The sequence below is a fragment of the Rhinopithecus roxellana genome, chromosome 19 (assembly GCF_007565055.1).
Source record: "Rhinopithecus roxellana isolate Shanxi Qingling chromosome 19, ASM756505v1, whole genome shotgun sequence".
NCBI lineage: Eukaryota > Metazoa > Chordata > Mammalia > Primates > Cercopithecidae > Rhinopithecus > Rhinopithecus roxellana.
In genome coordinates, this window is record NC_044567.1 from 55,490,520 (window position 1) to 55,508,689 (window position 18,170).

At 54.6% G+C, this 18,170-nt stretch overlaps 1 protein-coding gene across 4 annotated transcripts; it reads right to left on the bottom strand.

The window, feature by feature from the left end:
• Positions 1–4,903: 4,903 nt before the first annotated feature.
• Positions 4,904–17,755, bottom strand: SERPINF2 (serpin family F member 2). 4 transcript variants are annotated; one of them, XM_010373516.2, is made up of 11 exons: positions 17,637–17,755; positions 17,201–17,351; positions 15,898–15,964; positions 15,744–15,782; positions 15,564–15,626; positions 15,052–15,253; positions 13,809–13,952; positions 13,459–13,662; positions 12,588–12,730; positions 7,702–7,906; positions 4,904–6,045 (listed from the first exon to the last, which is right to left on the bottom strand). In XM_010373516.2, exons 3-11 carry the CDS (start codon positions 15,958–15,960, stop codon positions 5,633–5,635), a joined length of 1,476 nt encoding a protein of 491 aa, XP_010371818.2. In that variant the 5' UTR covers positions 15,961–15,964; positions 17,201–17,351; positions 17,637–17,755; the 3' UTR covers positions 4,904–5,632. The 4 variants fall into 4 exon arrangements, with proteins under 4 accessions (XP_010371818.2, XP_010371817.2, XP_010371819.2 ...); XM_010373515.2 differs by lacking the exon at positions 17,201–17,351 and having other exon boundaries at positions 17,637–17,714; XM_010373517.2 differs by lacking the exons at positions 17,201–17,351; positions 17,637–17,755 and adding an exon at positions 17,465–17,509.
• Positions 17,756–18,170: the final 415 nt, after the last annotated feature.

An 18,170-nucleotide genomic window follows, 5' to 3' on the forward strand; every position in this document is an offset into this window, starting at 1 on the left:
TACTAAAAAAATATACAAAAAAACTAGCCGAGCGATGTGGCGGGCGCCTGTAGTCCCAGTTACTCGGGAGGCTGAGGCAGGAGAATGGCGTAAACCCGGGAGGCAGAGCTTGCAGTGAGCCGAGATGGCGCCACTGCACTCCAGCCTGGGCGACAGGGCGAGATCCGTCTCAAAAAAAAAAAAAAAAAAAGAAAAGAAAAAAGAAAAAAAAATTCTCAGTATAGTGACAACCTTATATTTCCTCCTCAATTCTTCCCCTATCACCATAACCGCCATCTTGAATTTGATTTTTATTATTTTCATGCATTTCTTTTTACTTTTAACATGTAAGTTTTTGTCCCTAAGTGATATATAATATCAGTTTGCATGTTCTTAAACCTTACTTAGGTCAACGTATCACACTGCTTTTTTTTTTTTTTTTTTTCAGATGGAGTCTCACTCTGTCACCCAGGCTGGAATGCAGTAGCGTGATCTCAGCTCACTGCAACCTCTGCCTCCTGGGCTCAAGAGGTCCTCCTGCCTTAGCCTCCCGAGTAGCTGGGATTACAGGCACGCACAAGCACGCCCAGCTAGATTCGTTGTTTATATCCTCACTAATGCTTGGCATATTGTCAGACATTTAAATGTTGCCATCTGGGGAGCGTGAAATAGATGTCCTGTCCTTATGGTTTTAATTTGCATTTCCTTGATTACTAGTGAAGATAAAAGGTATTTTCATACTTTCTTGGCCACTTAGGATTCTCCTTGTGTGAACTACCTGGGCCTGTTTTTCCGTTGAGTTGTTTTTCTTTTTCTCGTTGATTGAGTCCTCTCTGGATTGCAGCTAGGAATCTTTTTTGTCAGTTTTCTGTGTTGCAAGTATTTTCTCCCAGTGTGAGGGTTGTCTTTTCATTTTTATGGCAGGGGTGTCCAATCTTTTGGCTCCCCTGAGACGCACTGGAAGAAGAATTGTCTTGGGTCACACATAAAATACACTAACACTAATGATACCTGATGAGCTAAAAAAAAAACAAAAAGCAAAACAAAGCAAAATCTCAAAACAATCTCATAATGTTTTAAGAAAGTTTACAAATTTGTGTTGGGCTGCATTGAAAGCTGTCCTGGGCCTCGTGCAGCCTGTGGGTCATGGGTGACACAAGCTTGTTTTATGGTATCTTTTCATGGAAACACGTTTTTAAATTTTAATGCCAACATTTTCAGTCTTTTCTAATTTGTGCTTCTTTTGGTATCTTTAAAAAAAAAAAAATCTCTTCTTCCCCAAGATCACAAAGGGATTCATCTATACTTTCTTCTAAAATGTTTACAATTTTAGGCCGGGCGTGGTGGCTCATGCCTGTAATCCTAACAACTGGGAGACCAAGGCGGGTGGATCACCTGAGGTCAGGAGTTTGAGACCAGCCTGACCAACATGGTGAACCGTCTCTACTAAAAAAAAATAACAATAAAATAAAATATTACAGTTTTGCCTATTGTATATGTGTATTTGTATTAGCTTTTTTTTTCTTTTCTTTTTTTTTTTTTTTTTTGTTTTGAGACGGAGCCTTGCTCTGTGGCCCAGGCTGGAGTACAGTGGTGCAATCCCAGCTCACTGCAACCTCTGCCTCCCGGGTTCAAGTGATTCTCCTGCCTCAGCCTCATGAGTAGCTGGGATTACAGGAGCCCGCCACCACGCCCGGCTAATTTTTTTTTTTTTTTTTTTGATACAGACAGGGTTTCACCATATAGGCCAGGCTGGCCTTGAACTCCTGATCTTAGGTGATCGCCTGCCTCGGCCTCCCAAAGTTCTGGGATTACAGGGGTGAGCCACCACACCCGGCCTGTATTTGCTTTTTAAAGCACAATACTGTTTCCAAAAGGATACAAAAAAAGAGATTAAAAACACTGCATCCCAAAAGTAGAATCCTGTGACTGGAAATCAGAATGACAGGAAGGCTTTTCACTGGGTGCTTTTTGTTGCTTTTGAGTTGTGAACCATGTGAACAAAATACCTATTCACAAATAAGTAAATCATTTTAATAAATCCTTAGTAAAGGTTCTGGGCCAGGTGTGGTGGCTCATGCCTATAATCCCAGCACACCTGAACCCAGGAGTTGGAGACCAACCTGGGCCACATGGTGAAAAATGCTTGTCTCTATAAAAAATAATAATAAATAAAAATCTTTTTTTTTTTTTTTTTTTTTTGAGACGGAGTCTCGCTCTGTCACCCAGGCTGGAGTGCAGTGGCCGGATCTCAGCTCACTGCAAGCTCCGCCTCCCGGGTTTATGCCATTCTCCTGCCTCAGCCTCCCGAGTAGCTGGGACCACAGGCTCGCACACCACACCTGGCTAAATTTTTGTATTTTTAGTAGAGACAGGGTTTCACTATGTTGACCCGGATGGTCTCAAACTCCTGACCTTATGATCCGCCCGCCTCGGCCTCACACAGTGCTGGGATTACAGGCATAAGCCACCGCGCCCGGCTCAGTTTCATGACATTAAGTGCATCTGTGTACCCACAAATAGACAATTCTATCCCTGATCAAATATTCAATTGCCTGTTTGACATGAAAGATGAATAAATGCCAAGCACAGTGGCTCATGCCTATAATCCCAACATTTGGGAGGCCAAGGCAGGAAGATCGCTTGAGCCCAGGATGTCAAGGCTGCCGTGAACTGTGATTGCACCACTGCACTCCATCCAGCCTGGGCGACAGAGCAAGATCTTGCCTCTTCAAAACAAAACAAAACAAAACAAAAAAACCCTATGTTACAGGAAGTCAGAAGAGTTGTGTTTCTGTGCTGAGCCACTGTGTTACTGGCAGTCAGGAGAAGGTTCTATTTCTTGAGCTGGTGATGGTTGCACAGCAGTATTTGGTTCATGGAAACAGTCATTAAGCTTACATATAGTTAAGACTTGTGTACTTTGCAGATTGTATTTCAACTAAAAATTGTAAAGGAAACTTCACTTCAGCAGCTTCCCTTCTGCTTGGAAGAAAATCCAAACCCTTGCTGTGGCCTTCGAGGACCCTCGTGATCCGGCCCCGCCTGCGTCTCCAGCTCCATCTTCCCGGTTCTCTCTGACTTTGTCATGTGCTGGTCACACTGGCCATCTTTCTGCTTCTCTAGTAATCCAGGCTTTTTCCTGCCCCAAAACCCTTTGCCCGGGCTGCTGCCTCTTGCCCTGTTTCTGAACGGTCAGGTCTTCATACTGTCTGTCTCTCAGCGAAATGTCCCCTGGAAAAGGCCTCCCCACAGTTACTCAGTATCGCAAAATCTCTCCAGTTTCATTCATAGTACGTCTCCTGTTTTCTGTATCTGGTCCTTTTTGTTTTGAGATGGAGTCTCGCTCTGTCACCCAGGCTGGAGTGCAGCACCTGTCTGTTTATTGCTGCATCCCCAGGGCTTGGTGTGCTGCTGGGCTGACGGGAGGTGCTGAAGAGGCACCTGCTGGGTGGAGGTTACAGTGAAGGCAGCCAGACCAGAGACAGGGAGGGCCTAGCAGGCAATGTCAGGGATCCCAGGAAGTGAAGATGAGGCCCAGGCCGGGGCACTGGGAACTGCAGTGGAGAGGAGGGGAATACTGAGAAAGACTTGACAAGCATTGCAGGGCATAGTGGCTCACACCACTTTGGGAGGCCGAGGCGGGTGGATCACCTGAGGTCAGGAGTTCAAGACCAGCCTGGCCAACATGGTGAAACCTGGTCTCTACTAAAATACAAAAATTAGCCAGGCACAGTAGTGGGCACTTGTAATCCCGGCTACTCGGGAGGCTGAGGCAGGAGAATTGTTTGGACCCAGGAGGCAGAGATTGCAGTGAGCCGAGATCACATTGGTGCACTTCAGCCTGGGCCACAGAGCGAGACTTTTTCAAAAAATAAAAAGGACAGACTTGACAAGACAAAAACCACAGTGTTTATCGTGTCCCTAGAGCCTAAAGGATCTGTCCTGAGCTCTTCTCTGACTCCTCCTCCTCCTCCCGCTCACTCTCTCCACTCTAGCCCCACCATCCTGCGTGTCTTGAGCTCCTCGGCGGGACCTCTGCACACGCCGTTCCTCGGCCAGGCCACGCTTCGCTGGGACCTCCACAGTCCCCTCCTTCATCCCCTTCAAGGCCCTGCTCCCATCTCACCTCGAAGCTTTTCCTCCCAGCCCCGCCCCCTTCCCTACTTCACTTTTACCATTGCTCTTCCGGCAGCGTATCCTCAGACATACCACGTATTTTTCTTTGTTGATTGATCATCTGTCTCTCCACACTGCTTGTTTGCAAGAAGCCAGATTCCATGCCAGGCCTCTCTGACCATCAGGCACTTGCTCTTAACCACTGCACATTAGGGCTCCAGGTGGCCGCTCCCACGTGGACACCCTGCACCCCCAGCAGGGAAGCGTGCCCACCCACGCTGCCCCAGCTCCTGGGCCCTGGCACAGAGGAAGGTGTCAGCCCTGTGCCAAGGTTTCCCCACCTGCTTCCCCAAAATCCTCAGGCACTGACTGTCTCCAGCTGGAGCCGGGTACTCCCGGCAGCCTGCCCCCGGCTGGCGGGCGCCAGCTCCTGGCAGAGAGGCTGGTGTGTAATTAGAAGCTCCGCAAACTCCCTAATTGCCAGTTCTTCTCCCAAACCAGGAGGCTGGCGCTATTCTGAGCCACCCTTGTTGCTGGCTGCCTGAGGCATAGAGAGGAGAAGAGGCCAGAAGCAGAGGCAGGCTGGCGTGGAGATGTCCCGGGGGAGGGCTGGCGAGGTCAGAGGGGACCATGTGGAGAAGAATGCCTGGCAAGCGGCCAGAGGCCAAACGTGGCACTGTGTGGGCTGCCGCCCTGCTGGGCCTAGGGTTCCTCAGCACAGGCTGCCCTGCAGCCGCTTCCCTCCTCCCCCACCATCCTCGCTTGTCCCCACCCATGCCCAGAACAGTGACATCAAACCAGCCAGGCCCATTCATTGTTTATTCAGGTGGCATAAAAATCACTACAAAAACCTTACAAAAGAGCCTTAAGGAGCCCACAGGACCCTTCCCTGCCTTGGCTCCTGAGCTCCCAGGCAGAGGAGGGAGACAGGAGAGAGGAAGGAAGGGAGATGCTGGCAGTGTTGGGATCTCGAGGAGCCGTGGGAAGCCGGGATGACAAGGCCCTGGGGGTGGGATGGAGGCTGATGGGCTCTCAGCAGGTTAGGCCACGGTCAGGCTGTGCCAGACACGAGTTCCACGGGGGGCTGAGGACAACGCTGTCCCTCCAGGGCCACCACCAGGGCCCGTCTCTCCCCGCCCTAGCCTCGGTGTCCCGGGACAAGTCCAAAGACGGCCCTCTCCCCCTCCTTTTCTCTCTGGTAAACAAAAGTAGGGGTGTCCCAGCTGACGTGGGGAGCAGCTAACCTGTCTCCTGGCAGAACTAGCAGCACCTCCCTCCTGCCCAGGCCCCGGCACAGGACACCCTCTGAGCCCGTTTGGAAGAAAGATGGGGGTCAGGCTCCCGGCTCCCCGATGCCTGCCCTCCGCCCAACCGCCCCCCCCCCGCCCTAAACTCCCCAAGAGATGTTGGGAAAGAATAGCCTCTCTGAGAGCTCCCCGGCCCCTGCCCGAGCGCCACAAAGCAGGTTGGAAAGAGTCACATGAGTGGAGAGGCTGGTCCAGGCAGGGACTCTGGATGCCACAGCCACGGCCCCTCACTTAGGGCTGCCAAGCTGGGGGTAATCCTCCTCCAAGGGGGGCGCAAGTTTCAAGTCAGGGCCGAAGAGCTTGTCTCTGCGGGGGCCGGCTTTCAGGCTCTGGAGGAAGTCCTTGTCTCCCGGGGAATCCTGCTGCTCCTTGAGCTCCCGTGGTGCGCTGGGGTTGGGGTTCCTCACACTGCCCACAAAGAGGGGAAGGCCTGTGGTGTCCTCAAAGATGAAGAAGAGGAAGGGGCGGTTCACGCTGAAGGAGGACAGGGACATGCGGGACATGGCGACGCTGGTAGCCGCTGCCGCCTCCACGCCGACCTCGCTGAGCTCCAGGGTGGACTGATGCTGCACGCCGGACACCACCAGGCTCTGCTCAGAGATCCCGCGCAGGTCTGGGGCCTGGAACAGCTCCTGCAGGCCTGCCCAGGGCCAGAGATGGCTGGTCAGAGCTGCCCTTGGCCCGACAGGCTCCTGGAGCTGCTTGGGAGGGTGTCTGAGATCCTGGCCAGGGCACACCTTGAACTCATAGATCCCTGCTTCATTCCTGTTTGATTTCCAAGTCTCAAATATCACCTCCTCCAGGAAGCCTTCCCTGATCCCCAGCTCTAAAGTCCAACCTAGGCACATTTTCAGTGTTCTCCCGGGTGAGCTGGAGAGAAGCCCTCTCTGTTTTATCGCTTATGCTCTTGTAAGTATGTGACTGCTCGTCTGCCCACCCCATTGGACTCAGCTGTTTGCACAGGGTAGGCTCCCAGTGCCTGGTGCAGTACCTGGAATACAGCAGCTGCTTAGCAAATGGCTGAAGGATAGATGCTTTATTTATTTATTTTAGTTATTATAATTTTTTTTTTTTTTTTGAGATGGCGTCTCACGCTGTCGTCCAGGCTGGAGTGCAGTGGCATGACCTTGGCTCACTGCAACCTCCTCCTCCCAGGTTCAAGCGATTCTCCTGCCTCAGCCTCCCGAGTAGCTGGGATTAGAGGCACGTGCCACCATGCCGCATAATTTTTGTATCTTTAGTGGAGATGGGTTTTCACCATGTTGGCTAGGCTGGTCTGGAACTCCTGACCTCAGCTGATCCACCCGTTTCGGTCTCCCAAAGTTCTAGGATTACGGGCGTGAGCCACCGTGCCCAGCCTTTATTTATTTATTTATTTATTTATTTATTTTATTTTTTTTTGAGACGGAGTTTCGCTCTGTCGCCCAGGCTGGAGTGCAGTGGCCGGATCTCAGCTCACTGCAAGCTCCGCCTCCCGGGTTTACGCCATTCTCCTGCCTCAGCCTCCCGAGTAGCTGGGACTACAGGCGCCTGCCACCTCGCCCGGCTAGTTTTCTGTATTTTTTAGTAGAGACAGGGTTTCACCGTGTTAGCCAGGATGGTCTCGATCTCCTGACCTCGTGATCCGCCCGTCTCGGCCTCCCAAAGTGCTGGGATTACAGGCTTGAGCCACCGCGCCCGGCCCTTTATTTTTATTTTTGAGACATGGTCTCAGTTCTGTTGCTGAGGCTGGAGTGCGGTGGCACAATTACGGCTCACTGCAGCCTCAACCGCCTGGGTTCAAGAGGTCCTCCCACCTCAGTCTCCCCAGTATCATCACCACACCCGGCTAATTTTTGTATTTTTTGTAGAGACGGAGTTTCACCGTGTTGCACAGGCTGGTCTCGAACTCACGTGCTCAAGCAATCCACCCGCTTCAGCTTCCCAACGTGCTGGGATTACAGGCATGAGCCACCCCACCCAGCATTTCTTTAACAGTGTGACACCCCAGCTTCTCCTCCTTCCCCTTCCAGGGGAGCCGGCGAGGCTCACATGCCACCCCCGGCTCTCTACCCAGACTCTCCTTGCAGTGCTAGGTCTTGGGCAGCAAAGCAGATCCCCATTCTCCAGGCCACCCCAACTTGCACCAGGACAGAGGGTCCAGGGATTCCTATTCAACCCTCTCCCCCTCCCAAAGCCCTGGAAAAGAGCAGGACACAGGGCAGCCCTGACTCAGCTCCACTGCCAGCCGGAGGTTTCCTCCTCACCTGCCCTGCCCAGCCTGACCTCAGGGGCTGGCCCACACCCTCCTCCTTACCCAGCTGGCTGAGGGTGGCCACCAGGTCCATCTGGTGTTTCAGATACAGCTTAGGCAGCCGGACCTTGGTGGGCCTCTCCCACACCGAAGGTGGATGCAGGGTGTCCCAACTCAGGTTGGCCAGTACCTGGGACACGTTCCATTCAAAGTGGGTGGGTACAAGGACCACAAAGCTCATGTTGTTCTTAAAGGGAAAATGAGCCACCTACAGAAAAGGGAAGGGACGAGCATGAGGACCAGAAAGCCCCGAAGCTAAGTGGGGATGGGGCCAGCACGTGCTCCTGAGGCAGACGCTGGAGCTGCGGGCCATCCTGCCAGGCGTGTGCCTGACCCCGCTGCTCCTCCACGTCCTCACTGAGGGGTGGAGTCACACTCCCTCTCCCACCGCGGGCGGACACGTCACCGAATGAGATGCTTTTAAAGTTTCTAGCAGTGTGGCTGGGCGCAGCGGCTCACGTCTGTCATCCCAGCACTTTAGGAGGCCAGGGCAGGTGGATCACCTGAGGTCAGGAGTTCCAGACCAGCCTGACCAACATGGCAAAACCCCATCTCTACTAAAAATACAACAACTAGCTGGGCTTGGTGGCGGGCGCCTGTAATCGCAGCTACTCCAGAGGCTGAGGCAGGAGAATCGCTTGAACCCGGGAGGCGGAGGTTGCAGTGAGCCAAGATCACGCCACTGCACTCCAGCCTGTGGACAAGAGTGAAATCCGTCTCAAAAAAAAAACTTTCTAGCAGTGTCGCTGTCATGGACTGTGCTCAATACCTGCTGGTTTTCTCTCTCTTCACCTGCTACCAGCTGGCCCTGTGACCTGGCGTAAGGAATCGCCTGTCCTTGTCTCAGCTTCTCCAGATGTACCACAGACAGGGTCACTGGCTGTCATACCACACCTGGATTCTGTGGGTGAGTCACTGCAGAGTAATGTCCTCCCCACCCTCCCTCACCTCCCTCTTGTGACTTTGCCAGCTGTGTATATATATTGTGATTTGGCTTAAGAGTTCTTTTTTTTTCTCTTTTTTTTTTTTTTTTTTTTTTTGAAACAGAGTCTTGCTCTCTCGCCCAGGCTGGTGTGTAATGGCGCTATCTCGGCTCACCGCAAGCTCCGTCTCCCAGGTTCATGCCATCCTCCTGCTTCAGCCTCCCGAGTAGCTGGGACTACAGGCGCCGCCACCATGCCAGGCTAAGTTTTTTGGCATTTTTAGTAGAGACGGGATTTCACCGTGTTAGCCAGGATGGTCTCGATCTCCTGACCCCGTAATCCACCTGCCTCGGCCTCCCAAAGTGCTGGGATTACAGGCGTGAGCCAACGCACCTGCCTCTTTTTTCTTTTTCTTTATTTTTGAGATAGAGTTTGACTCTTATTGTCCAGGCTGGAGTGCAATGGCGTGATCTCAGCTCACTGTAACCTCTGCCACCCAGGTTCAAGTGATTCTCCTGCCTCAGCCTACCACGTAGCTGGGACTACAGGCGCCCACCATCTCACCTGGCTGATTTTTGTATTTTTTGTAGAGACGGAGTTTCACCATGTTGGGCCAGGCTAGTCTCAAACTCCAGACCTCAGGCGATCCACCTGCCTCGGTCTCCCAAAATGCTGGGATTACAGGAATGAGCCACTGCACCCGGCCATTAAGATTTCATTTGAAGGGATTCTGCAGCAAAAGCAGTGTGGACACCACAGGGCTCGAGGGCCTCCTGCAGTTGTGACTCCTTGGGTTCCAGGCAGAGTGCCTGTGTGGAGAACCCCTGCCCGTGGGAGGGTAAGACCTGGGTTCTGGCTGTTTGGGTCTGTAGAGGGCCTGAGGACAAGAAAGGCTGAGGAGGCCCAAGGAAAGGAGACAAAGGATGAAGGAGGAGTACGCAGGACACAGCCTGGAGGAAAGGGGAAGCAGGAAAGGGAAACCTCTGGGGAGGTGGATCAGACTGGCCTTTCAGAGTGAGCTGCTGGGAAGCCAGGACGCGCTCCGGCCGGCCTCGCCCACAGCCCCCTCCCAGCAGGGCTGCCCAAGTGGCTTCCGGCTCCTCCCTGCACAAGTGGCTGTGCTCTGTGTCACATTTGCCTTGTGATGCTAACAAACATGGCCATCTCAGCCACAGCCGTCTGGCCCAGGGATCAATGCCCAGGCCAAGGGGACCACATTTCGGCTGGAAGCAAGGGAGGCCACACCTGAGACAGCCTGGCGCAGAGTTTTATCCAATCAGAGCTGGGCGCAGTGGCTCATGCCTGTAATCCCAGCACTTTCGGAGGCTGAGGCAGGCGGATCACTTGCGGTCAGGAGTTTGAAACCAGCCTGGCCAACATGGTGAAACCAGTCTCTACTAAAAAAAATTGGCCGGGCGCAGTGGCTCAAGCCTGTAATCCCAGCACTTTGGGAGGCCGAGACGGGCGGATCACGAGGTCAGGAGATCGAGACCATCCTGGCTAACACAGTGAAACCCCGTCTCTACTAAAAATACAAAAAAAAAAAAAAAAAAAAATTACAAAAATTGGCTGGGCGCAGTGGCTCACGCCTATAATCCTAGCACTTTGGGAGACCCAGGTGGGTAGATCATGAGGTCAGGATATGAAGACCATCCTGGCCAATATGGTGAAACCCCATCTGTACTAAAAATACAATAATAGTTGGGCCAGGCTGGCCCAACTATTTATTTTAAAAATAAAAATAGCCGGGCATGGTGGCAGGCGCCTGTGGTCCCAGCTACTCGGGAGGCTGAGGCAGGAGAATCGCTTGAACCTGGGAGGTGGAGGCTGCAGTGAGCCGAGATCACGCTACTGCACTCCAGCCTGGGTGACAGAGTAAAACTCTGTCTCAAACAAAACAAAACAAAACAAAACAAAATTAGCCAGGCATGGTGGCACATGCCTGTAGTCCCAGCTACTCGAGAAGTTGAGGTAGGAGAATGGCTTGAACCCGGGAGGCAGAGGCTGCAACGAGCAGAGATCGAGCCACTGCACTCCAGCCTGGGTGACACAGCGAGACTCTGTCTCAAAAAAAAAAAAAAGGGAGGTTTGTCCAATCGGAATGTTTCACACAGGATGCTAAGAAATCCAATCCGATCAGATCCTCCCTTCTTTTTTTTTTTTTTTTTTTTTTTTGAGACGGAGTCTCGCTCTGTCGCCCAGGCTGGAGTGCAGTGGCCGGATCTCAGCTCACTGCAAGCTCCGCCTCCTGGGTCTACGCCATTCTCCTGCCTCAGCCTCCCGAGTAGCTGGGACTACAGGCGCCCGCCACCTCATCCGGCTAGTTTTTTGTATTTTTTAGTAGAGACGGGGTTTCACCGTGTTCGCCAGGATGGTCTCGATCTCCTGACCTCATGGTCCGCCCGTTTCGGCCTCCCAAAGTGCTGGGATTACAGGCTTGAGCCACCGCGCCCGGCCTCAGATCCTCCCTTCTAAGGAACACTGTGTGAGGGCCCAGTGGACTCTCCCAGGCTGGGGGCTGCGGAGACCCTGAGTGGCTACATGGCCGTGGGGTGGTCCCTGTGCTGCCCCAAAGTCCATGGGCCCTTGTAACAAACCCTTATCAACAACGATCACCTGAGTCTCAATCCAATGCCCCCTCCTCACAGAATTTACCCTTACCACTATAAAATGCCTAAATAAGGCCAGGCCTGGTGGCTCACGCCTGTGATCCCAGCACTTAGGGAGACTGAGGTGAGCAGATCAGAGTCTCAATGTGTTGCCCAGGCTGGAGTACAGTGGCACGATCTCAGCCCACTGCAGCCTCCGCCTCCTGGGTTCAAGCGGTTCTCCTGCCTCAGCCTCCGGAGTAGCTGGGATTACAGGCACCTGCCACCATACCCGGCTAATTTTTGTATTTTTAGTAGAGATGGGGTTTTACTATGTTGGTCAGGCTGGTCTCAAACTCCTGACCTCAAAATCACCTTTTTTTTTTTGAGAGGGAGTCTCACTCTATCGCCCAGGCTGGAGTGCAGTGGCACAATCTCAGCTCACTGCAACATTTGCCTCTCGGGTTCAAGTGATTCTCCTGCCTCAGCCTCTGGAATAGCTGGGATTATAGGCACCTGCCACCATGCCTGGCTAATTTTTGTATTTTTAGTGGAAACAGGGTTTCACATCTTGGCCAGGCTGGTCTTGAACCCCTGACCTTATGATCCACCCGCCTGGGCCTCCCGAAGAGCTGGGATTACAGGCGTGAGCCACCAGGCCCAGCCAAAATCACTTTTTTTTCAGCTTTCCCTCCACAGCACTTCCCACAGTCTAGAATTCCTATGTTTTTTTTTTTTTTTGCTTTTTTTTTTTGAGACGGAGTCTTGCTCTGTCGCCCAGGCTGGAGTGCAGTGGCCGGATCTCAGCTCCCTGCAAGCTCCGCCTCCCGGGTTTACGCCATTCTCCTGCCTCAGCCTCCCGAGTAGCTGGGACTACAGGCGCCCGCCTCGTCGCCCGGCTAGTTTTTTGTATTTTTTAGTAGAGACGGGGTTTCACCGTGTTAGCCAGGATGGTCTCGATCTCCTGACCTCCTGATCCGCCCGTCTCGGCCTCCCAAAGTGCTGGGATTACAGGCATGAGCCACTGCACCCGGCCAACGTCCATTCACTGCTGCACTGTGTATCCTCCCTCCTAAGAGTAGAGACCTGGCCTCCCTCATGCTCCAAAAAATCCCTAGTGCTTAGAACAGTATCTGGCACACAGCAAATGCCCACTATATTTTCACTGCATTACTGAACCTCAAAGAGCCTGAAGCCTCAGTTCTCCTGCCGGGTAGGAGCGGGGATCGTGGGACCTTTTGCAACTGCCTGCCTAGGGGACATGGCGGCAAGGAAGGCGAGACACCCTCCACCCATCCCTGAGCCTGCTCCACAGCCTGTCCACTGCCTTCCCCACCTCCCAGCCTCAGGCCCAGCCTGCTGGACAACCAAGAGTGACCTGGATCTCAGGCTGCTCCAGCAAGAACCAGCGCAGAGGGTACGTGCGGGCTTGCATCATGTCCACGGGCACTGTGAACTGCTCGTCCAGGTGGAAGGAGTCTCTCTGGGTGAGGCTCGGGTCAAACTTGCTCCTCCAGAAACCTGAAACCAAGCAGAAGGCAGGGGTCACGTCGACGGGGACCGGCTTGGTCTCTGCACCCCCAGCCCGTTGCCCATCCCACCCAGAATCCATTTAAGGATGAGAGAGCGGAGGAGGCCAAGACCCCAGGGAATGCCCGTTGGCATCCAATTGATGTAATGTCTCTTTCCCATAGCATTTTTGAAATCTAGGCTTGTGTTTTCCCCAATCCCTGCAATTCTCCTTGGAACCTCCTCCTGGATCTTTTCAGATCATTTGTTCCCAGGGTATTCTCTCTAGAACAACTCATCCGGCTCCTGGGCACCCGTCCCCACCACACCCAGACAGCCCCCTGCCTCATGGCCCAGACTGAGGAAGAAAGGAGAACAAAGCTTGCATGGCCGGGCGTGGGGACTCACGCCTGTAATCCCAGCACTTTGGGAAGCCGAGGTGGGCAGATCACCTGAGGTCAGGAGTTCAAGGCCAGCCTGGCCAACACAGTGAAACCCCGTCTCTACTAAAATCCAAAAATTAGCTGGGCGTGGTGACGGGCACCTGTCATCCCAGTTACTCAGGAGGCTGAGCCAGGAGAATCGCTTGAACCCGGGAGGCGGAGGTTGCAGGGAGCCGAGATCACGCCACTGTGCTCCAGCCTGGGCGACAGAGTGAGACTTGTCTCAAAAAAACAAAAAGGCCTGCACGTCCCAGCTCAGCCTACAGGGTGGGGGATCTGAGAGGAGGAGGAGCGCACCCTGGAAGTGGATGGCGTTGAGGAGAAGCAACACGGTGTCTTCTGGCAGCTCAGAGAGGAACTCCTGAATCTTCCCCTCCGTGGCCTCCTTCACCCATTGGTTGATGTTTGCCAGGTCATCTTCCTGCTTTCCCGTCAGGCTCACGGGCTTTGCACCAAATAGCCGTTCGGACTGTTCCAGGAAATCTTCTTTGATGGGAAATCCTGCATGGAGGGAGCACAAGCTGTTCCCAGAGCTCAAGCCTCCACAGCCAGCCACGCTCCCACTGGCTACCAGAGGCCCAGCCCCTCTCTCTCACCCTCCTCCACCCCGGGCAGGACTGAGGGAGCTTCCTGCCTTCAGTGCCTACCTTTCTGCAGGTACATCCTGGCAGCCAGTCGGAACGTGCCGGGGCCCAGGTTCTGGCAGAGGCGGCTCAGCAGATGGGGTAGGCAGGGCCCTGAGCCTGCATGCAGCACCTGTTGCAGCCTCTGCAGCGTGTGGTTCTGAGCACCTGGAGGGCACCACACAGGCTAAGGCCCAGCCGTGGGTCCTTTCTCACCCCCACTGCCCACTCCAGTCCCTCCTGGATTCCCGTGGCGAGCACATCCATGGGACCACACGCCATCCTTCCACAGCCACGGATCTGCTCTGCGTGACTCTCACCCCTGTGGGTGACGGGCTGGGTGACCTCACCTCACGCGTTACCTTCCGTCTCTGGGCTTCCGTTTCCCAGAGAGAGACCCTCCAGCACAGCGGGAAAGAGTGCAGCTATCAAACTTATCAAACGTGTGCATAGGAATCGCCAGGAGGGGCCAAGCGTGGCAGCTCACGCCAGCACTTTGGGAGGCAAAAGTGGGTGGATCACCAGAGGTTGAGAGTTCGAGACCATCCTGGCCAACATGGTGAAACCCCGTCTCTATTAAAAATACAAAAATTAGCTGGGCGCAGTGGCTGATGCCTGCGATCCCAGCTATTTGGGAGGCTGAAGCAGGAGAATGGCTTGAACCCAGGAGGCGGAGGTTGTAGTGAGCCAAGATGGTAGCACTGCACTCCAGCCTGGGCGACAGAGCAAGGCTCTGTCTCAAAAAAAAAAAAAAAAAAAAAGCATGAGGAAGACTTGTAAATAAGCAGATTCCCGGCCCAGTCCCTGAGATCTGATCCACACAGACGGACGGGTGGGGGCCTAGGAATCTGCATTTGTTGTTGTTGTTGTTGAGATGGAATCTCACTCTGTTGCCCAGGCTGGGGTGCAGTAGTGTGATCTCGGCTTACTGTAAGCTCCACCTCGCAGGTTCAAGCAATTCTCTGCCTCAGCCTCCCGAGTAGCTGGGATTACAGGCACCTGCCACCGTGTCTGGCTAACTTTTTTTGTATTTTTAGTAGAGACGGTGTTTCACCATGTTGGCCAGGCCTGACCTCATGATCCACTCGCCTCAGCCTCCCAAAGTGCTGGGATTACAGGCATGAGCCACCACACTCGGCCTAGGAATCTGCATTTTTACCAAACAGCCACGTGACCCTGGTGGAGGAACCACCACGGAGAACCACTGAGTACTGAGTTCCTACTGTCCTCCCAGCTCTCTTGGTCTGGACAAGTGGTGCCAGGGTACCTAGTGCCAGGTGAGACAGCGCCAGGGCCACACTCAGGGGTGACAGGATGAGGTTGGGGCAGGTGGACGTTTGAGCCACCAGGGAGAACAGGTCGGCAGTGAAGGCCATCATGGCCTGGGCCAGCCTGCGGGTCTGCTCTGGGGTGGGGTCTCTGCTGCAGACTCCTGGGGGACTCTTCAGGGCAGTCTGGCCACCAGGCTCCTGCAGGGACAGATCAGGGGTCAGGGAGGTCAAGCGGTCAGCTCCAGGTTCTGTGTTGAAGGTCTTGTCACAGCCCCCGTGCCTGAGGACAGCAGGAACTTGTCCCAGCCCCAGGGGAGAGGGAGCGTCAGGCAGAGGGCACTGGCATTCTGGGGCGTGGCGCCCACCTCCAGTCCTTCCCGCCCTCTCTCCCTTCTGGCCTCTGGACTCCAGAGCCTCAGCCTCACCACACGCCCCTGCTCCCGACCCCTGCCAATGGGCCCTCCTCCCTCTGGCCCCGCCCACTCTTCCCCAGCCCACCTGGTTGTACCTGGTTGCCCAACTTGAGGAGAGTAAGTGGGGACACCTTCTCCTGGTTTGGCCCACTAGTTAGCTGCAGAAAGGAAACAGATGGAGAGCGACCCTTCCCACAGGCCCCCCACCCTGCCCAAGCCACCGGTGAAACCCCCGGGGCCTTCCACCCAGTCACAGGCTCCTCACTCCCCAGTACCTGCCAGCCCAAGGGCTCCATGGCGCTCACAGGGGAGAACTGCAGAGAAAGGGGTGAGGATAGGAGGCCCCTCGGAGCCAAGCCCTCCCTCCACGCCAATGTCCCTCTTCTTCCCCCTCCACCCCACCCCACCTCGACTCCAGCCCAGCCTCACCGCGAAGCAGGGACCTTGCAGGCAGGACCAGCTGAGCACCAGGAGCCCCCAGAGCGGCGCCATGTTCCTGTGGCAGGGACAAAAAGCTCTGTTCCCGTCTCCTGTCCCCACGCCCGCCAGGGAACCCTACCCACGCCATCACAGACACCGCCAAGTCCTGGGTCACGATTGCCAAGGGGAAGAAGCAGGCTCCAGAATCAGAACAGATCCCAAACACAGGAGCAGCGGCTGCCACTCCTGGGGCTGGGACATCCCCCCCGGCTTCTTCCCCCGTTTAGTTTCTGGTGTTTCGTATTGCATGCACTGAGGGCGTTTTGGTGAATAGGAGGGAAATACCGAAACAAAACGTTCTCATTCTTCGAGGCCCTGAGCTGTGAGTCAGGTCTGCATCTGCACCCAGGCTGCCTCTTGCCAAAGGACCTGGCACTTCCCGTAACTCTGCCGGGCTTGGCCTTACCTTGTAAAACGGTGGCACAGCTCCCTTATTCCTCTCACATGCATGGTGAGGACCAAAATGAGACCGTCTTTTGGGGTTTTTTTGTTTGTTTTTTGAGATGGAGTTTCGCTCTTGTTGCCCAGGCTGGAGTGCAATGCCACAATCTGGGCTCACCGCAACCTCCGGCTCCCGGGTTCAAGGGATTCTCCTGCTTCAGCCTCCCGAGTAGCTGGGATTGCAGGCGTGTGCCACCACGCCCGGCTAATTTTGTATTTTTTAGTAAAAACGAGGTTTCTCCATGTTAGTCAGGCTGCTCTCAAACTCCCAACCTCAGGCGATCCGCCCACTTCAGCCTCCTCCCAAAGTGCTGGGATTATAGGCGTGACCATCTTTGTGGCCAGGCACAGTGGCTCACGCCTGTAATCCCAGCACTTTGGGAGGCCGAGGGCAGGTGGATCAGCCGGGCCAACATGATGAAACCTCATCTCTACTAAAAACACAAAAAGTAGCCAGGTGTGGTGGCGGGCGCCTGTAATCCCAGTTACTCGGGAGGCTGAGGCAGAAAATTGCTTGAACCCGGGAGGCGGAGGTTGTAGTGAGCCGAGATCACGCCACTGCACTCCAGCCTGGGCAACAGAGCAAGACTCTGTGTCAAAAAAATAAATAAGTAAGACCGTCTTTGTAAACCCTGAGTACGATGCTTGGCACTCCCCCAGGTCAGCTCGGCTCAAGGCCACCTCTTCTGGGAAGCCTGCCCTGAAGCCTCCACCACACAGCTCCCAGCCCAGAGCTCCTACCCAGCCTGCTGCGTCCATTTAGCCTGCCTTTCTCAGGCTGGTCAGGTCTTGCCCACAAGGCTGGACATACCTGTGAGGCCCTGAGGTCTCAGGAGGGGTGGCGAGGTGGCCAGAGAGCTGCCTTTTGACCCAGCAGGGGAGCCCAGTGAATGACTGACCAGAGTCACCTCTGCATTTAGGAGAATCACAGGCCTCGACCTGCACTCTGCCTCAGGCTGGCTCTGGGAAGGGCAGGTGTCGGTCTCAGGAGGGTAAGTCAGAGGAGGTCTCACAGTCTACCTCCAGCCCACCCCCATCCCACACAAGAGCCCTTGGCCGGGGCCCCGACTCCGACCTGGGTATTAGAATCTTCCCGCCAAGAACAGGCTCCAGTTTTTCAAGTCCCAGAGGAGGCTGGGGAGTGACAGGCCTCCTGAATAAATCCAGCCCAGACCCCTCAGCCAGGGAGGCAGCTCCCTCCTCCTCTCCCGCCCAAGGAGCAGGCCGAGCCGCCCCTCCCCTCGTACCTCTGCGGGCTCCTTGCTGCCACACACGACGTTCCTCTGGTCCCACTTGGGTGCTCCCCACACTCTGCCCGGGCTCCAGCCAGCCCAGCCCACCCCTCCCCTCCCACCAGGACCTTTACTCTCAGCCAACCCCTGTTCAGGTTGCCTTCTCTTCTGGTAAATATTGACTTGCCCATCCGGTTAAACATTGACCTTGAAGCCAGAAGCCCCTTTCGCACCAGGGCGTCTAATCCTGAGGCAGCCACACAAAGCCCCCTATATTTGGGTCCCCCCTGAGCCTGGAAAGAGGAAGTTCACGAGGAGAGAGGTGAAGAGACTGGATCTGGCTGGCCAAGAGGGCGGATCCAGAGGGCGCAGGAACCTAGCGCTGTGTTAAGCCTTCCAGAGACCCCACAAGATGTGGATCATCCCTGGTTCAGCCAGGCTCAGAGAGGCCATGTGACCTGCCCAAGGACACAGAGCTGGGCTGAGTCACATCCAGATTCTCACTGCCATTGTCCTTTCTTCTCCCCGAGAGCTGCCTCCCGCTCCCGA

Excerpts from the sequence above, each read along its gene's own strand:
- SERPINF2 (XM_030924218.1), bottom strand. The coding sequence starts at position 16,398 with ATGCATGTGAGAGGAATAAGGGAGCTGTGCCACCGTTTTACAAG. Across the intron at positions 13,953-15,051 it reads GCTGTCTCACCTGGCACTAG|GTGCTCAGAACCACACGCTG; the intron begins GTACCCTGGCAC and ends GGTGCCCTCCAG. Across the intron at positions 7,907-12,587 it reads TGGAGCAGCCTGAGATCCAG|GTGGCTCATTTTCCCTTTAA; the intron begins GTCACTCTTGGT and ends CCTTTTCTGTAG.